Source organism: Puma concolor, chromosome B3, assembly GCF_028749965.1.
Source record: "Puma concolor isolate L17-30 chromosome B3, mPumCon1.1.hap2, whole genome shotgun sequence".
Classification (NCBI taxonomy): Eukaryota; Metazoa; Chordata; class Mammalia; order Carnivora; family Felidae; genus Puma; species Puma concolor.
In genome coordinates, this window is record NC_141672.1 from 37,901,695 (window position 1) to 37,924,741 (window position 23,047).

Sequence of the window (23,047 nt, forward strand, 5' to 3'; positions counted from 1 at the left end):
TAGCTGCTTTGCTAGCTCAAGAGAGAATTGCTTCAATCAGAGTTGGGGCTCAGGACAGGAACGTGTCTTCTTCATGCTGTTTGTTTTCAAGTGGATAGAAAATCAGAAACAAATTATGCAAGGAATTTTTGTGGAGTTTAAGTACCTTCAAGGAGCAGTAGATAGGACAAAAACTTATTTTATCTGTACATTTGCAAATGTCAAAGACCAAGACGGAGACAGATGGAGGGTGTGTTATAAGGAGTTGGCTACGTAAGCTAGCTGCCCAGGTGGTTCATTTCAACTGCAGGTCAGAGTAACCGTGTCCTGTGGTCTGGGTGCTTAGATATCAGGTTAGGTCTACCTTGCTGCTTATGACCTAGGCCACCTTACTAAGGGCTCCGGTCAAAGCCATGTCAGTGAAGAACAAAGTTATATAAATATGCACACAGATGGTCATGCCTAGGCAAGAACTTGACAAGATTTCACTCAGCAATATCCAGGCTCTACAGGACACACAGGCTTCAGTTGACACAGCAAATCAGAAAAACGTCACAGTCGTAACAGAGGAGAAAGCAAGGGATTAACACGTAGGTAGAAAACCTTGGGGTGCAGCTTTCACTCTGCCATAGGCACGTGGGTGACCTTACAAAAGATACACCGTCTCTCTAAGGCTCTGTTTCCCCATCTGTAAAGCAGGGACAGCCAAAGGGAACTTATGAGGACTAAATTCAATAAAAATGAGCCAACCTTGGGCAAGCCTGCCTACTGCAGTGCTTGGGTGGGAAAGGTGCATACACGTTAGGTTCCTTTTGATTTCCACAAAAGACGTGATCCTAGAGAGCTCTACCCAAATCCAGTTTTCAAATATCCAATTTTATCTGACAAACCCTGATTCATAAGCAGTTGCAATAACCTGACGGGCGCGTCGCATTAGTAATCCCACCTTTCCAATTCATCACCTCCAAGTGAGGGTGTCATTGTAGGTGCCACATTCTTTCCCTTCTCTCTTGATAATTCCATAAGTTTAGGGGTACATCCCTCAAGTCCTCTTACAACACGCCAATATATGCTCACACATCATGAAGAAAGAGGCTGACCCTATCATACTCCGGAGCAGTCAAGAGCATCTGGGGACCTAAGTCCTCCCACTTGACCTCAGGCTAAGAAGAGAAAGAGAGCGACAGTCCAAAGCTGTCCCGGAGCCCGCAACGCTTTGCAGGAACCCTCCCCTCCACATCTGTTTTTGCTTTCTTGCCTTCAACAAGGTTTTCGTTGTTTGTTTTGCATCTTAATAGTTTCTCTACTACAGGAAATCTCTCGCCTTTTCCTCTGATTTTTCCACGTTGAAGCCGTCAGCAGGTACTTGTTGAAGGCTGGGTTGATCTAGGCGTGTGTTGAATGCTGTGGGTGCTGTGCTGCGGTGGGGGTGGCTAGAGAGCCAAGACGCGCACTGCACAATCACGGCGGCGCAGACAGAGCGCACAGGCAGGAGGGGCCCTGGGGGGGCAGGCAGCCTGCATGTTCCGCTGGGCTGTCTCCACCTCCACTTTACTCAGCCTCTCGGTTTTGGGCTGGGTACGACTTCACTAGACGGAAAGGGGGCAGGATGAAAAGAAGAGGAAGGGGGCACCTGGGTGGCTCATCTGGTTAGGTATCGGACTCTTGATCTCGGCTCAGGTCACGATCTCATGGTTCGTGAGTTTGAGCCCTGCGTCGGGCTGTGCGCCGGCAGTGGGGAACCTGCTTGGGATTCTCACTCTCCCTCTCTCTCTGCCCCTCCCCCGCTTGCCCTCGCACCTCTCTCTCTCAAAATAAATAAATAAATAAATATTAAAAAAAAAAAAAAGATGAGGAAGGTGCACCCCGATGGAGAGGCTTTCTTTCCTCCTGTAGCAAAATGTCCCGGTCGAATGCCAACCTCCTTTGCTTTCCTAGGTGACACTTAGCTCATCTTGGAAGCTCATCTCCTTAGTGTAATCATAAATGCTAGTAAATTAATATCACCCATCATATATATAGCATGATTGAATTTCAACAATTCAAAGCTGTAACCCCAAAGGATGACTGAACGGTGATGACTTTAGTCCCTGTTATAGAATATTTTGGGAAGAGGAAATACATGTCATACCATGTAGGTGGTTCCTTGGGGAGGTCATGAGTGAGGTACAAATCAGATGAGGAATCTCCTTTCTTTTTTTTTTTAATTAAAAAATTTTTTTAATGTTTTTATTATTTATTTTTGAGACAGAGACAGAGCATGAGCAGGGGAGGGGCAGAGAGAGAGGGAGACACAGAATCTGAAGCAGGCTCCAGGCTCTGAGCCATCAGCCCAGAGCCCGACGCGGGCCTCGAACTCACAGACTGCGAGATCGTGACCTGAGCTGAAGTCAGATGCTTAACTGACTGAGCCACCCAGGTGCCCCATCTTTTTTTTTTTTTTTTAATTTTAAAAGTTTTATTTTAGAGAGAGAGAGAGAGAGCATGAGCAGGGGAAAGAGGCAGAGGGGGAGAGAGAGAGAGAGAGGGAGAGCGGGGCTCAATCTCATGACCCTGGGATTGTGACAGGAGCTGAAATCAATAGTCGACGGTCAACTGACTGAGCCACCCAGGCACCTGATGTGGGGGTCTTCTGAATGGAGGCATGGTCCTTAATACTAGATTTCAGGGTGCTTTTCAGTCTAACCATTGGTATTAACTGAATCCCTTCTTAGTTTTGGTCGTGTGTTAGGAATAGTCAGAATAATTATCTTCCCTCTCGTTGCGTTAAACTAGGCAAAGTTTCCATCCCTAAGGTACCATTATCTTTCTCAATCCACAGGATGAATCAGAAGGGAATGTACTCACTCCCATTCATTCTTTTTGCTTAATATTTCCTGCAGTGAGGATTCCTTGCGTAACAAAACGCTTCTGTGGGTGTTTGAGGGTCTTTAAAAAGAGAACATGCTGTTCCCATGAGTGGAATGCCTTCTGAAGGAAGCATCGCAGCAAACACAGAGCTCTAGTTCTGGGGTGAGCTGATGCTTAACTCTCCGGTGGCAGGAGGCTTTGAGGTAGGGCTTGTGTGTGGGAGCTGTTGTGCCCCGACATTCAAGCCATCTTCATTTCTGATTGATTGCAGTCATGGCATGCAAGAAAGCAGTCTTAGGCTCTTGCCTGGGTTCAACTCTTTCTCGGCCACGGACTGGCCATTTTCTCAACTGTCAAACGGAGATACTTAATGATAGAATTTCCCTCATAGCCCTGTTGTATATAACTTTTTGTTAATGTTTATTTATTTTTGAGAGAGAGAGAGCTGGGGAAGGGACAGAGAGAGGGAGACACAGAATCTGAAGCAGGCTCCAGGCTCTGAGCTGTCTGCATGGAGCCCAACGTGGGGCTCGAACCCATGAACCATGAGATCATGACCTGAGCTGAAGTTGGACGCTTAACCGACTGAACCACCCAGGCGCCCCGTTCATAGCCCTGTTGCGTATAAAATGAGCTAACATGTAGGCAAGCAGGGCATGGCTGAATGCCTAGTAAGTGATAGCTGTCAACGAAAGCATTAATGCCACTTGTTCCTTTCTTACCACGTGTGGCTTTAGGTAGCCGAGGTAAGCTCTGCAAGCCTCAGTTTCCACATCTGAGGAGGAACTAGTGGATAGAACTGCCATGCGGAGTAAATGGGATGCTATGCAAGCACTTAGCGCACTCTCTGGCACCGTGTAGTTACCCGACAGGCGTCAGTTTTCTTCACCCTCACATTATTTTTGTCTGCCTGTCGGCTCATCCCTGAAATTCCCTCATAGTAATCTCCCTTCCAGAGGAAGGTATCTTGTTCACAAGTAAGTACTTCCAAATGGGAGTGATTTTTTTTGAAACCATCACTTAAAATTCTCTCCTGAAGGCGGCAAGGAGGAAGGAGCCTATGGGTGCTGGGGACGTGCAGGGACACCCAGGAGAGGGGACGAGGAAAGCTGGGATTGGTCGAGATCAGCATCGCGTCCCCTACAGTCCTACACCATGAATCCGGTCAGTTCCGCGTCCTCCTGTTCAAAGGAACTTCTCTACCTCGGGGAGCGGGAAACCTGGCCTTCCAACTTGAGAGGATCCAGGAGTCTTCGCTTTCACGAAAACTGAAGGGGGTGGCAGAGTAAAGATTTTTCATCACCATTGTTATCAAGTAGGTGGCCTTCCCGTGTTTGGAGTCTGCCTTCGCCACCTGTGGCCCTCACTCTCATAAATGCAGAGCACAGTAAAGTCTGTCTAGGCTGTTTTTGGCTAAACCCCTCAGCGCTTGAGCCTGGCGTGGTAAGTCTCCCTCCCGATGCCCTTTCGGTCTTTTTCTGTCAGGGATCTGGAGTCACAGCCCGATCAAGAACCATGTCCCTCGTGTCACGCGTCCGGATAGTCTGATGATTAATTAGACACAAATGTGGCCCTGGGGTCTCAGCATGGCCTATGGGACACCCGTAACTTGCCGTTCGACTTTCGCCAGCAGTGGCTGCCCTAAAGCCAGGTGCTTCTTAATGACTATCCTGAGATCCCAGTCCTCGCACTGTGTGCCACCGGAGGGTAGGTGAGGAGACCTTGGGGACCCTGCGGACCGGGGACCTGGAGCTGCCACCAGGGGGCGCGCGCCTGCGGAGAACCCGACGGAGGTGCTGCAGAGGGAGGAGGGGCGCAGCCGCCGCGGAGGCACAGATTTCCCCCCAGGTGCTTCTTCGCAGTAGGTGAGTTTGAGGAAGCCTCCTGGGATCTTTGCTCCAAAGCGAAAGGTCTTCCCAGCGAGCCGCTGAGAACCCACTCCCACCCTTCCCCCCGCCCCCAGCCCGCGCCCGCGTGGCGTGGCCTCTCCAGCGGCGCGTGGGTGAGGGTCTAGGGACGTGAGCCGCAAAGTGTGGTCCCCAGCCGGGCAGCATCAGTTGCAGCCGCACCCTGAACCTAGTTAGAAGTGCACGTTCTCAGGCCCCACCCCCCAGACTCCCTAAATCCAAGACGGGGGGGAAGGGCTCCAGGGGTGCTTTGCTCCCCCTGAGGGTGACTGTGAAGCGCTCGAGGGTGGCAGGCCTTTCCCTGGGGCTTCTCCCTACGTCCAGGTGAGTGTGGATGGCCGGGCAGGGGAGTCCGCGTCCTCCCGAGATTTCCTGGCAGCCGGCTGGGTGGTCACGTGGGCTCTTGGTCTTTCTTCCCCACCTCCTCCCCCCGGGTCTTTAAAAGGAAGGAGAGGCGCCTCGTTAAGTCGTCTGTGATCTTTGCAGTGTCTCTGGCTACTGGACCTGTTGAAACCCACTTCGCGTCCCTGCTGCTAGGCAGCTGGACGCGCCGAGGCTGCGAGAACCGCCGCTGCAAACTTGCGGGGTGGAGAGGGACCACCCTGGGCTGCGACAGGCGCCCCGTCTGCGGCGATCGAGGGCTGGGCTGCGCGAGGTGGGCTCTCTCTCCGCAGCTGGTGGCCGAGCGCCAGGTGCGAGCCAGGTGCGGGAGCCGCTACTCTGGGAAAAACACGTGTCCGCATTTTAGGGACCGCTAGGCCGGTGTTTCCCTGTAAGGTAAGTGTCCCTTGGCTCATAGTGTGATTTGTCTGCTTTTCTGTTTGAAATCCCGGGATGGGAAACCAGTAATATTGAGAATAAAAGACCAACTCCCCCCGCCCCGCCCCCACCCCCAAACCACTTGTCTTGAAAATTATAGGAAACAAATTTCATGCTCTGATAAGTATTTTCATTCAAGACGCGGACAAGTTCATTTACTTCATTAGTTTGTGCTTGTAAACTCCGGCTTCATGCGTGCCTATTAAAAGGAAAAACTCTGGGAGAGTGGACGGTGGATCAAGCAGGTGACCAGTGTTTTAAATGTATTAACTGGCATTCCTCAGTGATAACAAAAACAGATTTACTTCTGTCCCGGGCAAACTGAGCAGGATTAAGATCTGGTCTGTTGTGTTTGCAGAAGACGAACACAGCTGCCGCTCTCACCCCTTTGTATTACGGTTTGTGTCTCATTCATACTGGAAGCATGAACTTTAGTGGAGGGAATGGTATTTGTGGGAAAAACAAAACTTCGGGTTTGAGTGGATTTCTATTTAGGAAAACCAGGTTGACTCAATTTTACTAGCTTTTTAAAAAGCAACTTTGTGCTTTGGTGTGGTACACGGCACTTTGGAGGAAAGGGTTTTGCCTTGGTTGTTAGATTTTTAGCCTTCACATGGACATTCCATTGGGAATTTTTACTTTTAAGTTTCTGAACTCACAGTGGCTGTTGTCCTTCGTGTGTGGGGGAAGATGTTCGTTACTTAAGTGAACATGTGAAATCAAAGGTTTGTGCTGTATTGTCACAAGTCTGTGTGCTGTGACTATGACACTTATTTTTTGACTTTTATTTTTTTTCTGCAGAAAAATCTATATTTCTGTATATATCCAGGAAGAGGGAAAATGTAAGGGCCTGTTCAACAATAGGTGTTAAGGCATAATCTCAGGATCCATATGACATCCAAGCATTTTTTTTTTCTGTTGAATTACTGAAACATTTTCATTTCAAAAGTAGCCAGTGTCCTGTAACACTTACGACTTATCTCTGAAATCAATTAAAAACACATTTCATAGTGGTTCCGAGGGACTCGAATGAATCTAATGACTAATATTCCTCAATTTATAATATGGAAAAGGTAAAATTTAGTAGTAAATTCAATGCTTAAAAATATAATTAGCACTTATAGATATTGTTATGCCCATTTTTAAGGCACTGCAGTTTTCTATACATCCAGCTAATGATGCAAAATACATCTTGTGATCATTTTAGTTCACGTTTGAGTCATTTTGTAGAATACCTATAAAACATAATTCTATAAAATACTGAAGGCTGAACTTCAATCATTTATGGGTAAGTTTTTTAGTAATTACATCTGGAACACTTGAGAACTGTATACTTCATAATTCATTGCCTAGCACATGGATTTAGACATAATAGCCTTTTAAAAAAAAGGCAGGCTCTTGGCCATGTAATTTACATACAGTAAAATCTAGCCTCTTTAGGTGTATCACTCTGGGAATTCTGACAGTTGAACATTTATATAATCGCTTCTATAGTCAGGACCTAGAACAGTGCCATCACTCCCCAAAAGGCCCCCTTTGTGACTTCATACTTCACCCTCTCCACCCATCCCCAATGCCTGGAAATCACTGAGCTGTTCTCTGATTTTACCATTCTGCTCTTTGGTATGTTCTTACCTAGAAATAATGATCTTCCTTTGCTTTTCAAAAAAGAACCTCAGCCCCCCCCTCCCCCTTTTTGTTGGGATGAGTCAGGTTGTGGGTTGTGTACTTTTGTTTTAGTCCTATATACTTTGGAATAAATTGAGGCAACAAGAAGCAATTTTGCAAATAGGGCTACATGTTAACTTCCCATTAGACTAGTAGATTCCATTCTTAGCACATTTGGATTCTGTTGCGGGATAAGCTTTGGTAATGTACATCATTAATTATCCCAGATGAATTACATGGTTATTTACAAAACATTGGTTATTTAGGTAATATTGATAGAATGTATTGCATTTTTATAATCTGGGCACTTAAAAACACTTTTATTGTACTTGTAATCTCAAGTTACAAGAAAGTTACCTGAAATTACATATTATTAAATGGTGAGGAACAAAACAGTGGTTGAAAATGGCAGTTTGGAGACATTTAAAATATAAGACAGAAAAAAAAATAAGACAGAGTGATTGTGACTTAAGTTAGAATACATTCCTTTCTTCTTTTTTTTTAAGTTTATTTATTTATTTATTTTGAGAGAGACCACAAGTGGGGGTCAGGCAGAGAGAGAGAATTCCAAGCAGGCTCCACACCACCAGTGCAGAGCCTGACCCAGGGCCAGACGCCACGAACCGAACTGTGAGGTCATGACCTGAGCCAAAGTCAGACGTTCACCTGAGTGAGCCACCCAGGCTCCCCCAGATACTCTCCTTAATAGGCTATGAGGTCGGTGCCCAATTTATGTGTAGATGTCAGAGTTTTTTCATTTCTGTGCCCCTGCTTTGAAATTTAGATTCTCTTGCAGGACGTAGATGCAAAATCTTTTGTAAGCTAGTATTCTTTACGGCTTAATATGTAAAGCTATTATTTTGTAAAGCTAGTATTCTTTACGGCTTAATATGCTATTCAGTGAACAGTCAGGAGCCATTTCCTAAGAGTGGTACGTCTTCCCTGACAGTTGGAATTGGAAGGGGCAGAGACTTGCCGAAGACCATGAAGACTGATGGGCTCCCCCTCCCTGCCCCGCCTTAGCGTGTGATGACTTTGCGGCTGAGGCTCAGTCCTCTTCCCCATTCAAGCCCTCAAACTTCTGTTTGCCAGCCAGCTCAGTAAGGACCAGTGGGCTACTAGGGGAGTTAGGTTTTTCTCATTTCAGAAGATCTGTGTACACATTCCTAAGAGTTGCGTGTGTGGGCGCTTGGTAGTTCAGTTGGTCGAACATCCGACTCTTGATCTCGGCTCAGGTCTTGATCTCAGGGTTGTGAGTTCAAGCCCTGCATCGTTAGGCTCCGTGCTAGGCATGGAACCTACTTAAAAAAAAAAACAAAACAAAACAGTTGCATGTGAATCGGTTATTAATGATCAGTTCCATGGTGATTTTGGAGTGTTTTTTCCTTTCCAGTGAATACTAAGTTGATTGAGAGCTGTGTTTTGCTGTGGAAAATTTAAGGCCAAAGACTGGTAGACAGCCACAGACACACATGAAGGATGCTTGACAGTTAAATATTTTGTACCTTTTCCCCCAAATTCCTTCTGGTGTCTGCTTTGTGAATGTGCATCTATGACACATAATGCATGCATTTGTGACGTATGTTGCATGGGGCACACACACGAGGGGTACTTGAACTGAATGCTTGGGGAAGTGTGGCGGACAGGCTCGAGAACACAGCATGAGGAGAATGTGGCATTGGGTGCTCCACACGGTGCTAGCAGCCTACCAGTGGCCCAGCTGTTTGGACTGGTGTGATGGATTGTTAAGCAGAAGTTACCAAAGTACAACGAGGAGGCAGAAGTCTTCAGGGCGGTCAGAAGAGCCTTTTACCTCGCCTAGAAGTTCTGCCACCCACTATTGGCATGTCCAGGGGCATGTAATAGACTGACGTCAGCTTCCTGGACTGTGATAATCCCTCACAGGACGCTGTCACACACACATCATTTCACTTCATCCAAGTGCTGTGAAAAAACGCAGCCCACAGCAGGTGCCCGTTTCTGCTGAAGAAGCCGCAGAGGCTCAGGGAGTTGACGTGATTTGAGTGTCATCACCTGGCTTTCAGCAGAGTCAGGACTTGGACCCTGTGTGCTTCTCTGTCCACCGGGCCGGAATATACGTAATAACAGGCCCGGTGGCACCTGCCTTCTTATTGTTGAGCTAGATTTGATAGGTGCTTTGATAAGATCATTCTCTTAGTGGAGTGCCTTTCTACCATTTTCTAGGGCTTTTTTTTTCTTTTTTAAATATCTCCCAAGGAATCACTGTTCATATTTGGAATTTTTTTTTTTAATGTTTATTTCTGAGACAGAGAGAGACAGAGCATGAGTGGGGGAGGGGCAGAGAGAGAGGGGGACACAGAATCTGAAGCAGGCTCCAGGCTCTGAGCTATCAGCACAGAGCCTGACGCGGGGCTTGAACTCACAGACTGTGAGATCGTGACCTGAGCCGAAGCCGGACGCTCAACCGACTGAGCCACCCAGGCGCCCCCATATTTGGAATTTTAAAAACTTTTTTTCTGTTTAAGTTCTATAATGTGTTCCTGAGCCAGTGTGTTAGAACGCTGTGTACCATCACATGTGTGCAAAACGCTCTCCTGCTGAACACGGATGTGACCCGGAAGGGCTCACCACCGGCGTGTGAGCTGGAGGAGTGGGGCTGAGAAGCCTCTGCACAGAAGACCGGGGCTGTTCATCATGAGGGCTATGGGCCAACTCTTTGCTGTGGCGACTAATGAAAGAAAATTGACACGCAAAGGAATGTTTAATTCTTAGAATCAGGATGTCCGGGAACATGTTCTTTGGTTGGCCAGGTGAAGTTCGGTGCCTGCCAGGCCCAGCAATTAAGCTGTTGAGAGACTGTTTCTCCCTGTGGTACCTGGCATTGTGCTTGCTGAGTCAAAGCGTGCTTGTTCAGAGGAAAGTGTTGGGAAACTCCCACCCTACAATGAGATTCTTTCCCTCACCCATTTTGTCTCCCCAGTTTCTTTTTTTAATTTTTTTTCAACGTTTTTATTTATTTTTGGGACAGAGAGAGACAGAGCATGAACGGGGGAAGGGCAGAGAGAGAGGGAGACACAGAATCGGAAACAGGCTCCAGGCTCTGAGCCATCAGCCCAGAGCCTGATGCGGGGCTCGAACTCACGGACCGTGAGATTGTGACCTGGCTGAAGTCGGACGCTTAACCAACTGCGCCACCCAGGTGCCCCTGTCTCCCCAGTTTCAATAGGACCTGCTCACATAACCGGTACAGGTCTGCTCATGCACTTTTCTAGACGTCCAGTGAAGACGTCTGCTACTTGTTTGCTGTCCATCAGGCCTCTTGCTATGATTTAGGTTCATCACCCCTTGTGTCTTTGCTTCAGAGGAGAAACCCTTTGCGTTGGCTACCAAGTTCCTAATGATCTGAGGTCCCATGTCACATGACTCTGGATGCATCCAAAGGATATCCAACCAAAAGGCAACATGGTCTTTCAATCACTGTCCAGCAACCAGCGCTCTCACGTGAATTACTGTGCGAGGCATGTGTGGAAACTCTGGAGAAATTGATTGGTATAAGTATGTGAAATCCGTTTTCCTAAGCAAAGTCACCATGGCACCTGATTGATCGCCTGGATGAATCCTGGCATTTGCCATTTGGCGGTGTGTCTGACAGGTCATTTCAGCATTTCTGGGCTGAGAATGAACATTTCAGCTGTAGGTGAAAATGAGTTAATGGGGTTGATTCTGTGCTCCCGAGAGCTGTCATATTCATTTTAAATTGTGTGTTCACTTTCCACCTGGATAACAGCAAGTGTTATTTCAAGTTTATGAATTTCCGTGCTGCTGTTCGTCACTTTGTGTCAGTAGGAGCTTTGTGTTTGTAAGAGGCCTAAGGAAAGTAAAAGATTGCAGTGGTTTTCTGATAGGTGGCTGTGTTGGCTTTGCTGAATTCCTTATGCTAAGACGCTGAGTACCTTTCTTTGGGGCAATATAAAGTTGAGACAACGTGAAATCCAGTAAAACCTTGATTGACCAAAACGTTGAGAATGTTTTTTTGTTTAAACCATTCAACTGATTTTAGTATTAATTGTGTATTAACTTGAAGTCTTGCTCAAATTGTTACTCTAACATTCACTGCTGCCCTGCTTCATAATTTCCTGCATGCAATGTGTATACTCACCACAGTGACCACACTAGTTTTTGGATATACTTTTATTTATTAAATTGGGTAGGTCATACACACACACACACACACACACACACACACACACACACACACACACACACACATATGTTCCCCATATGTGGAGTTCCCCAACCTACTCCTCCTCCAGCCCCTGGCAACCACCATTCTCCTTTCTGTCTCTTATGGATTTGACTACTCAGTTCATATTGTCTCGTGTGTCAGAATTTCCTTCCTTTTTAAGGTGGAATAATATTCCATTGTGTTTATGCACCACATTGTGTGTGCGTGTGTGTGTGTGTGTGTGTATGTATATAGTCAAGAAATGCAAAATGTATTACCTCCAGGTTACATTTTACTATACATAAATACAATTTGTTAAGCATGCTACCTTCAGTATTTTCCTCTCCATTGTTATAATGTGTACTGTTTAAGTTATGTTGTTAAAGTACTTTAAATGTTTTTTGATTAAACATCTGGATGCACAAGATGTGCTGAGATCACATAGCAAAAACAATGTGCTAAAATACAGTCACCAAGGTACAATATAAGAAACATAAAGTACAGAGAACGAGCACACGTGTAGGTGGATTGAAATAGGAGAGGTGTTTTCAGGACAGATTGAGGGATAGATGGCTCATCACAATACTGATGGTCATGGAATTGCCATCTAAACATTACCAGTGAGCTAATTACCAATGCCTGTGTTTCTTCTAGATTCAACCACTTGCTCTAACCTAGGTTATTTCCGTGGACCTGTAAATGTTTTCAAGCATCTCTGTTTAAAACCCTTTTTGATTGGGGCACCTGGGCGGCTCCGTCGGTTAAGCATCGACTTTGGCTCAGATCATGATCTCATGGCTGGCGAGTTCAAGCCCTGCATTGGGCTCTGTGCTGACAGCTCAGAGCCTGGAGCCTGCTTTGGATTCTGTCTCCCTCCCTCTGCCCCTCCCCGACTTGTGCGCACGCGCTCTCTCTCTCTCTCTCCACCCCCCAAATATAAATAAACATTAAAAAAAAAATTAAACCCTTTCTTGATTAACAAAATGTGGTGCATAAACACAATGGAATATTATTCCACCTTAAAAAGGAAGGAAATTCTGACACACGAGACAATATGAATGAACCTTGAGGACATTGTGCTAAGTGAAATAAACCAGACACAGGAGGACAGATACCGTATGATTCCACTTATATGCAGTACTGAGTAGTCAAATCCATAAGAGATGGAAAGTAGAATGGTGGTTGCCAGGGGCTGGGGGAGGAGTAGGTTGGGGAACTCTTGTTTAACAGGTGGGGAGTTTAGTTGTGCAAGATGGAAAGAGTTCTGGAGATGCACAGTGCTGTGAACATATTTAACACTACTGAACGCACAGTTTAAAAGAGGTTAACATTGGGGCACCTGGGTGGCTCAGTCGGTTAAGTGTCTGACTTCAGCTCAGGTCATGATCTCACAGCTCGTGGGTTCGAGCCCAGTGTCGGGCTCTGTGCTGACAGCTCAGAGCCTGAAGCTTGCTTCAGATTCTGTGTCTCCCTCTCTCTCTGCCCCTCCCCTGCTCATGCTCTCTCTCTCTCTCTCAAAAATAAACAAACATTAAAAAAATAAGGGTGGCTGGGGCACCTGGGTGGCTCAGTCGGTTAAGCGGCCAACTCCAGCTCAGGTCATGATCTCGCGGTCCGTGAGTTCGAGCCCCGCGTTGGGCTCTGTGCTGACAGCTCGGAGCCTGGAGCCTGTTTCAGATTCTGTGTCTCCCTCTCTCTGACCCTTCCCTGTTCATGCTCTGTCTCTCCCTGTCTCAAAAATAAATAAAATGTTAAAAAAAATAAAAAAAATAAGGCTGGTTAACATATCATAAGCTTGATGTGTGATTCACCACCACTTAAAAAAAAGTTTGGAAACTGCTAGTTTTGACAATAGTTACTATTATATGGTTTATCCTGCATATTTTCTGTTAGGAATCAGGGATTGTATGTGTTGATTAGGAATCTAAGTAATGGATGTATGAAATTCTGTCATTAACACATGCACATTGATTTTTTGTGTGAAATGTATATAAAACATATATATATGTATAGGTACATATATATATATGTATAGGTAAATAAACTTTTTGGACACTATATTCTTCTCCAGTTACCATTCCCTCTCCTGTCTTTCATGGTCAGTCAATGTCGATTTTAAGTTGTAGCACATTTGTGCTCATGCCTTAGCATCTCGCCTGGTCTTTCCTGCCTCCTTTCCCTGGCACGATAGCCCTCTGCAGGCAGAGTGCGTGTGTCGGGACTCCTCGAGCTCTCTCCTGTCTCAGCACGGTACCATGCCTACCGACGGAGCCCTCATCTCTGGCTGACACCCCTGAGTGCCTGAAATCTTACATTTCCTCGTAGTCTTTCATAATAACAAATATTTATTGAGTTGTAGTGGAAGGTGAATAAAAATAGCTTGTGCCTTCAAGGAGCTTGAGTTCTAATCCTACTTCTGCCATTTACAAGGATGATTCAGTGCTGTTCTAATAAGGAGGATTACATTTGCAAGTAATTATAGAGGAGCTAAGAGTGAAAAAAGTGCTAAGGTATGAAATGCCAGCCACTCCACGATGCATTTTGCGTATTTCTTACGGACACGGCAGGTCTCCTGTAGGAAAACAGCAGATTAGGGTGGGATGGTGGGTTGGGGAAGCGGCATGGATTGCCTTGGATGTTGGAAGACTGTGACTGATTACACAGGCTGGTGGGAAGCAGAGGGCTGATCAGAGCTGGGTTTCAAGAATGTTAATCTGGCAGCTGTATGGACCTGGAGAAGGAGCTCACTGGAGACCAGGAGTGGTAAGGAGTCTATTACAGATGCACAGATAAGAAGTAATGAGAGCTTGCTCAGATGGTGGCAAAGACAGACCACGAGGAAAAGGCACTGGGAGGAAAAAAAAAAAAAAAAGGTCTGCCTTGGTGATTAAAGATAATTGGATGCAGGGGAGAAGTCAAAGCTAACTGTACTGGGCTTTGTCATTAACACAAATAGGAAATTAGGAGTGGTTTGGGGGAGGAAAATGATTAATTTTACCTTGGATATTGTATTAATTAGGGCTCTAACTTAATTAGAATTTAGCAGCTTAACTGACAAACATAATATCACACACATTTTCTGAGAGTCAGGAGTCCAGGAGTAGCTTAGGTGGATGGTTCTTGCTTAGCTCCTCTTAGGAGGCTGGAGTCAAGATGCTGGCCAGGGCTACAGTTCCTCTGAAGGCTTGCCTGGGGCTGGCAGGTTAGTTTCCAAAATATCTCACTCACAGAGCCATTGGCTGGAGGCTGTGGTTCCTTGCTGGCCATTGGCAGGGGGCCTCCATGATACTGCTTGAGTGTCCTCACACTATGGCGGCTAATTTCCCCTGGAATGAGTGATCCAAGGGAGCCAGCCAGGAAGAGACCTCAGTGCTTTTTATGACCTAGTCATGGAAGCTACATATCATCCCTTCTGCCATAATTTATTCATTAAAAACGAGTCATTGGGGTGCCTGGGTGGCTTGGTCACTTAAGCCTCTGGCTCTTGGTTTCCTCTCGGGTCACGATCTCTCAGTTCATGGGTTCGAGCCCCACATCGAGCTCCGTGCCGGCAGTGCAGAGCCTGCTTGGGATTCTCTCTCTCCCCCCGCCCCTCTCTGCCCCTCTCCCACTCACACTGTCTCTGTCTCTCTCAAGTAAATAAACTTTAAAAAAAAGAGTACAAATCTAGCACATACTCAAGGGGAGGTTAGACTCCACCTTTTGAAGGGAGGAATGTTGAAGAATTTGTGGACATTTTTTTTTTTAATTTTTTTTTCAACGTTTATTTATTTTTGGGACAGAGAGAGACAGAGCATGAACGGGGGAGGGGCAGAGAGAGAGGGAGACACAGAATCGGAAACAGGCTCCAGGCTCTGAGCCATCAGCCCAGAGCCCGACGCGGGGCTCGAACTCACGGACCGCGAGATCGTGACCTGGCTGAAGTCGGATGCTTAACCGACTGCGCCACCCAGGCGCCCCATGTGGACATGTTTTAAAACCACCATACGTATATTGTTTTGAGGACAAATGAAATGGGCATTCAAGTGAAAAGGTCAGGAGAAAGTAGATGGAGATGGAGAGATGGAGATGGAGAGCTTCCCAGGCAAGCTTGTTTACGTCACGATCTCTCTCAACCAGTCTAGTTATTAGTGGCCGTTGTTCCCCTTCCCAGATTATATTATTCCAATTATCCTAGTATTTTTTTAAAGTTTATTTTTATTTATTTTGAGAGAGACAGAGGGCAAGCGGTGGGGACAGAATCCCAAGCAGGCTCTGTGCATCAGCACAGTGTCCATGCGGGGCTCAAACTCACAAACGTGAGATCATGACCTGAGCTGAAGTTAAGAGTCGGATGCTTAAATGACTGAGCCACCCAGCACCCCCCCATTCTAAGCTTTTATTATTAAAGGTTTCCATTTGTAATTGTAATTTTTTGTGTCTTTCCTCCAAAGCTTCTTGTGAAAACTTTTGAACTTCAAGAAGAGGTGAAAGGCTGGTATAATGAATGTCCACCATCTAGACTCAGTAACTGTTAACGTTTTTACTTGGTTTCTATATCCGATTTAGCCATCCAAATATTTTATTTCTAAACTATTTAGTGGGTGGCATTCTCTTGTAAAGAAGAGCTTGCCCTCAACTGTGGCATAAACTATGGATCCTCTCAAAAAGGCAGGGTACAGGCTTAATTTCTTTCCCTTAATTACTACTTTTCAGAGTGAGGGACTGATGTAACAATCACTTGCAATGGTAGCCGATGATTCTTTTTTCCCTTTTTCTGGATTCATAGTCCAAAGGTAAAGCATGAGTTCTCTCTGTATAATGCCCGATATCCATGGAGGTTGTGCCATTTTGCATTCCCACCGACAACGTCAGAGAAAGTCTCTGTTTTTTCACAGCCTCGCCAGGGAGGGGAGGTCAAACATTGGAATTTTTGCCAAATGTGATAAGTGAGAAATGGTGTCTTGGTGTAGTTTTAATCTTTATGAATGGAATTGAGCATCTTTCTTTGCATTTGAAGGGCCATTTGCCTTCCCTTTTCTGTGTTCAGTGTCTTTTGCCTGTTTAAAGAATTTTTTTTTAGTCTTTTTTTCACTTTAAATTTCTCTATATACTAGGGAAATTAGCTCCCTATTTCTTTTAATTTTTTTAATGTTTATTCATTTTTGAGAGACAGAGAAAGTGCAAGCAGGGGAGGGGCAGAAAGAGAGGGAGACACAGAATCTGAAGGCTCCAGGCTCTGAGCTGTCAGCCCAGAGCCCGATGCAGGGCCCGAACCCATGAACTGCAAGATCATGACCTGTGACGAAGTCAGACACCTAACGCACTGAGCCACCCAGGCGCGCTGAGCCCCTTATTTCTGATAGAAGTTGAGAGTTTCCCCCCCCCCCCATTTGTCATTAGGCTTTTGGCTTTGCTTATGGTGTTTTTATGATGTACAAAGATTTACTTTTCTCTCCTGAATTTATTGGTCATCTTTTTATTGCCTGTGGATTTTAAGCCATAGTGAAGGTTTTTCCCACACCCATCTTATAAAGCAATTTTTCTGCGCTTGCCTCTAGCACCTGTGTGGTCCGCTCTCCTTCCCCTCACTCCTGGTTGCCTTTCTCTTTTAACATTTGGATCTCTGAACCCTTTGGAGTTGATTCTGGCATGTGTTCTTTTTCCAATGGCAATTCTACTGTCCAATGTTTTCTTTGTGATGTAAACTATCAGAGACCTTTACCATATGCCAACTTTCCAAAAACTTTGGAGTTTTTGAATTTTCTATTTTGGGATTTTCTATTCTGTTATGTAGCAGCCTGCGGCCCATCAGGGGGTTGAAACTATAGGTTTCAACAGAGGAGAATTTTTCTTTTAAACATTTTCTAACATTTAAAAAATTAAAAAAAAATTTTTTTTTTCAACGTTTATTTATTTTTGGGACAGAGAGAGACAGAGCATGAACGGGGGAGGGGCAGAGAGAGAGGGAGACACAGAATCGGAAACAGGCTCCAGGCTCTGAGCCATCAGCCCAGAGCCCGACGCGGGGCTCGAACTCACGGACCGCGAGATCGTGACCTGGCTGAAGTCGGACGCTTAACCGACTGCGCCACCCAGGCGCCCCCATTTAAAAATTTTTTGAGACACAGAGACAGAGCATGAGCAGGGGAGGGGCAGAGAGAGAGGGTGACGCAGCATCTGAAGCAGGCGTCAGGCCCTGAGCTGTCACCGCAGAGCCAGGTGCAGGGCTGGAACTCATGAACTGCGAGATCATGACCTGAGCCTAACGCGGGCGCTTAACCGACTGCGCCCCCAAGGCGCCCCCAACAGAGGAGGACTGATATAAAGAATAACTATGATAAGAGATTAAATATAATAAGTAACTCTATGCGGTTCCGTAGGGGTAAGGGAGAGCACCCAAGGAAGGACCAATTTGGAGGGGTTCAGATCTCTTCAGGAAGGGTGGGTGGGCCGCTAACCAGGGTGCAGTGGGGGGGCGGGGGGGGGGCAATCAGCAGCCCGTTGCGTGGTTGTGCCCTGGGAGTCTGGGTGGCTGCACAGGACAGAAGGCCTTTACAGCATGCAGGTAGCAGGAGGTGAGGAGGTTTGTACAAGGAACGACTTCTTTGTGACTCCTCAGGCCACAGTCTGGACAGGTGAGTGTGGAAAGGACCCGCCACAGGGCCAGTCTCCCCTGATTGTTCTCACCCTCATACTGCCGCCCTCTGCCGGTGTCAGAAGTCACAGCAGCTTCTTGCTCCTGCGGTGTCCGTGCAGCGCCCTCTACTGAGAAAGGTTAGCATTGTGCTCACTTTAAACAGGTTAAGCCACTCCAGCGCTTCCCATGGGCCATATACTGAACCTGAGAAGCGATAAATTATTAACTGACACGAGTGCAGTGGCCTGTCTGTTCCTTGTGTTTATTACTGGTGACTGATTCATTGTGTGTTTGAATATCTGTTAATGCTATCCAGGCCCATTGACCTGCTCTTTTGAGGTTTTCTTGGCAATTCTCATTTATTTTTCGAAAAGAATTTTTAAATAAACTTACCTAGTTCCAGAAGGGGGAAAAAAAAACCCCTTGGCATTTTAATTTAATCCTGCATTTTTTAATTTTAAGAAGTATTTTATAATAAATTCTTGTGGTTAAAAAAATTCTTGGAGCTAACAACAACAAAAGTGATAAAAAAGTGAATAAAGTAGCAAATGAGAGTTCCTGCCCCCTGAGGTTAGTATTTTTTTTGTCTGTCTTTCAGGATGTGTTTCTAAGCTGTGTGTGTGTAAGTAAGAAGTATGTGTGGACAGGGGCCCCTGGGTGGCGCAGTCGGTTAAGCGTCCGACTTCAGCCAGGTCACGATCTCGCGGTCCGTGAGTTCGAGCCCCGCGTCGGGCTCTGGGCTGATGGCTCAGAGCCTGGAGCCTGTTTCCGATTCTGTGTCTCCCTCTCTCTCTGCCCCTCCCCCGTTCATGCTCTGTCTCTCTCTGTCCCAAAAAATAAATAAACGTTGGAAAAAAAAATTAAAAAAAAAAAAGAAGTATGTGTGGACATTTTTAATAGTTAGGCCTATAGCTCTAATTTAGAAATGTCTTCTGTTTTTCTCTACAGCCCCCGAGTCTTTGAGAACCTTATAATGTCCCTTTGTGCCTCTTCTCACAAAGAGTTTCCTCAGCTGTTACCTATTCAAGACATGGATATCAAAAACTCACCATCTAGCCTTAACTCTCCTGCCTCCTACAACTGCAGTCAACCCATCCTACCCCTGGAGCATGGCCCCATATATATACCGTCCTCGTACGTGGAGAGCCGCCATGAATATTCAGCCATGACATTCTATAGCCCTACTGTGATGAATTACAGTATTCCCAGCAGTGCCAGTAACTCCGAAGGTGGACCTGGTCGACAGACCACAAGCCCAAATGTGTTGTGGCCAACCCCTGGACACCTCTCTCCCTTAGCGATCCATTGCCAGTCGTCGCTTCTGTATGCAGAACCTCAAAAGAGTCCTTGGTGTGAAGCAAGGTCGCTAGAACCCACCTTACCGGTACACAGGTAAGTCCAGTCTTTATTCTGAATTGTACTTTAGGGGCATTATTCAAATCACTTTATGATTTAGTGAGAAGAAAGATATGCATTACTCCAGGTCTTTCTTCATCACATAGATTGCTTAGAGCACCTGACACATATATTCTGAATTCTAGAATATCTATTCTGCTCTTCTAATCCTCATTTAAAAAGTAAGCTTGTAGATCTGAGTTCTGGGGAAAATTCACTATCATGACTACGGTTTTTAGACATTAGAGTTTGAAATAAAAAATTGCTTTTCTCTTGATGAAGTGACTTGGGTTTGAAAAAGAAATTTTTAGGGGTGTCTGGGGGGCTGTCGGTTAAACCTCTGACTCTTGATTTCGGCTCAGGTCACGATCTCACAGTTCCCGGGATCGAACCCTGCACGGGGCTCTGCTCTGACAGATCCTGCTTGGGATTTTCTCTCTCCCTCTCTCTCCCTCTGCCCCTCCCCTGTTTGCACACTCTCAAAAAAATAAAAAGTAAAAAAAAGAAATTTTTACTTTCTTTTCAAGTTAGATGCTTCTTATCTTGTAGTGAAATCACAGTTGAGTGTTCATGGCACATTGTGTCCAAGAGAAAAGCAACTGGGGAAGTGTTACTGCTTCAATGAAATGGACTGGACACATGAAGCCTGAAAAGACAGGAGATGATTGGCACAAGTTTTTGACAGTGAACTAAAATAGCATTTCATAAAGATTGATGGGAAACTAAATGTAGACTTTAGTTGAAATTTCTTGAAGTTTAAAAGAGTATCTGTACTCTTAAATGCAAGGTAACGTGGGTTATTTCCATTTAATTTGTAATGTATTTAATGATAATTACAGCTATGGAGGGAAGAGGTCGGGTAGGGAGAAGGATGAGGGGGAGATAAATTTCTAAAACAACCAAAGTATTAAGTTCTTGCATGTTGGGTATTGAAATTTGTTACTTTCAAATGCTGTCCTAACACTTTGAGAAAGCTATGTTACACTGTAATTTTATTTTTCTCCTTTTTAAAATCTTTGTGGGTAAAAGAGAATATAAACATTGTAGATAACTTTTTTTTTAATGTTTTTTTATTTCTGAGACAGAGGGAAACAGAGTGCGAGTGGGGGAGGGGCAGAGAGCGAGGGAGACACAGAATCCAAAGCGGGCTCCAGGCTCTGAGCTGTCAGCACAGAGCCCGACACGGGACTCGAACCCATGAACTGTGAAATCATGACCTGAGCCGAAGTCAGGAACTCAACCGACTGAGCCACCCAGGCGCCCCATGTAGACAACTCTTTTAAAGTCCTGTTTTTCACTCAGCCTTTAAGGGAAGAAATATTTTGTTTCTGATCATGAGATCTAATCAGAGTTCTAATATAGGGTAAATTAACCCGTAGTATAATCATCTTCGTTTATAAATCAATTATATCTCTGACATTTCCTTTCCAAAAGAAACATGGCTTAGCACGATTAGGAACTAGCCAGGTATGCTTTTAGTGTCCACTAATACTGCCTTCATGGGCTGTCCCTTCCTCTGTGGAAGCCACTGCCCTTCTCCCCAGCACTGCACACCTGCTTCCTTCAGAAACTTCTCTGAGCACCAGCGTGTGTGCACTTTCTCCCTCTCTCTTCTCCTTTCTCTCTTTTTCTTCTCCCCGCCTTTTCCTGTCCTTCCCTGCCCTTCCCGGCCCTTCTCCACCCTTCTCTACTCTTCCCTACCCCTTCTCTCTCTAAACCAGAGTATAGCGTTCACTTCGATGTCACTTAAAGTCTATCGGCTACTCCTCTTACAGTTGTTTTCACTCTAGACCTTCCTCTTAAATTGCAGAATGAAAGTTTTTGTTGCCCATTTAAATGGGAACTCTGAAGGGCTAGTTAGCACCACTGAGGAATGACTGATACTTGAAAATGGTTAGGTGAGATTAGGTCCATCCTTACAGTGTTGATGAATTAGCAATTATGGAAGGCCACTGCACACCCTGCTTGTAGTTCAGACCTGTGGGTAAGACTTGTTCTGGTCACTTATTACACTCAGAGATGTGCAATCTGATGGCTACAACCAGCCGTCTATAGTTACTAGTGACCCTCAGCATTGCATGGATGGGCATAGACTCACCTAACTACCTTCAAACATCAGTCATTCCCAACAGTGTGACTCTTTCTGGATCTCATGATATCAGCAACAAAGGTCGTGCTTGATCAGATTTCCTGGAATTTATTTATTGTGAGCTCTGGAGGGCAGGGGTAAATTAGACAGTGTTCGTGCTATATTTTTTTTCTAGAAAGTCCATCTTTTCCCCTTAATGCTGTGTTACAATGAATATTTTCTTTACCCCCAGAGAGACACTGAAAAGGAAGGTTAGTGGGAGCAGTTGTGCCAGCCCTGTTACTAGTCCAAGTTCAAAGAGAGATGCCCACTTCTGTGCGGTCTGCAGCGATTACGCATCTGGATATCACTATGGAGTCTGGTCGTGTGAAGGATGTAAGGCCTTTTTTAAAAGAAGCATTCAAGGTACAAGAGTATTGTTAGCTGCTTCTGTAGTTTTCTGCTTTTGCTTTCAAAGAACTCTGCAGATGACCTGGCAGAAGTTTCACCGTTGGCCTGTTTGGTACACAAAGTACAGCAGTTGAGAGGCTCGTGTGTGTTGGGGGATGGGGCGAATGGTGGAGTAGGTTGTTTTAAGCATAGAGCCCCTTATCTTTAATTCTGGATCTCTACCCCAGAGCCCCAGAACTTGAACGGATCTCTTCCCACCATCACCCATCACCATTTTCTTGGGAAGAGAGGCCTAGTTACAACTCTTATGTATCTGTTACTGGTTTTTGATCTGTGGTTACCATTAGGTTTGTATGTAACATCTTATGCATATGGTAGTGTATGTTAAGTTGATGGTCTCTCTTTTTTTTAATGTTTTTTAAAATGTCTTATTTATTCTTGAGAGACAGAGAGACGGGGCATGAGTGGGGGAGGGGCAGAGAGAGAGGGAGACCCAGAATCGGAAGCAGGCTCCAGGCTCTGAGCTGTCAGCACAGAGCCCGATGCGGAGCTTGGTCTCTCAAACTGTGAGATCGTGACCTGAGCTGAAAGTCGGACTCAGCTTAACCGACTGAGCCACCCAGGTGCCCCTTAAGTTGATGGTCTCTTAAGTTTGAACCCATTCTTTACTCCTCCCTCCACTCCCCTCCCCTGCTGTGTTTTAAATCTACTGTGTCATACTTTACATCCTTTTATTTTGTGAATTCCTTGACTGGTTTTTATAGATATATTTAATTTTACTGCTTTTGTGCTTCCCACTTTTCTTACCTCTGCTTATGGTCTTTCTTTTCCACTCAAAGAGTCCCCTTCAACATTTCTCATAGGGCTCTTTAGTAGTCCTGAATTCCTTTAACTTTTGTGTCTGGGAATCTCTCTCTAAGTTTATTTATTTTATTTTATTTTATTTTATTTTATTTTTTTGAGAGAGAAAGAGAGAGAGACGTCGAGAGAGAGAGAGTAGGGGAGGGGCAGAGAGAGAGGGAGAGAGAGAGAGAGAGTCCCAGGCAGCCTCAGTACTGTCAGTGCAGAGCCTGATGCAGGACTTGAACTCACAAACCATGAGATCATGACCTGAGCCGAGATCA

The 23,047-nt window shown here is 45.5% G+C and overlaps 1 protein-coding gene across 1 annotated transcript in view; it reads left to right on the forward strand.

The window, feature by feature from the left end:
• Positions 1-5,220: 5,220 nt before the first annotated feature.
• ESR2 (estrogen receptor 2) overlaps positions 5,221-23,047 on the forward strand; it is a 73,602-nt gene continuing 55,775 nt past the window's right edge. Inside the window, exons 1-3 of the mRNA XM_025918677.2 lie at positions 5,221-5,513; positions 18,998-19,441; positions 21,766-21,938. Of these exons, the coding sequence (XP_025774462.1) occupies positions 19,023-19,441; positions 21,766-21,938 (592 nt within the window). The 5' untranslated portion in view covers positions 5,221-5,513; positions 18,998-19,022. The remainder of the gene's footprint in view (positions 5,514-18,997; positions 19,442-21,765; positions 21,939-23,047) is intronic.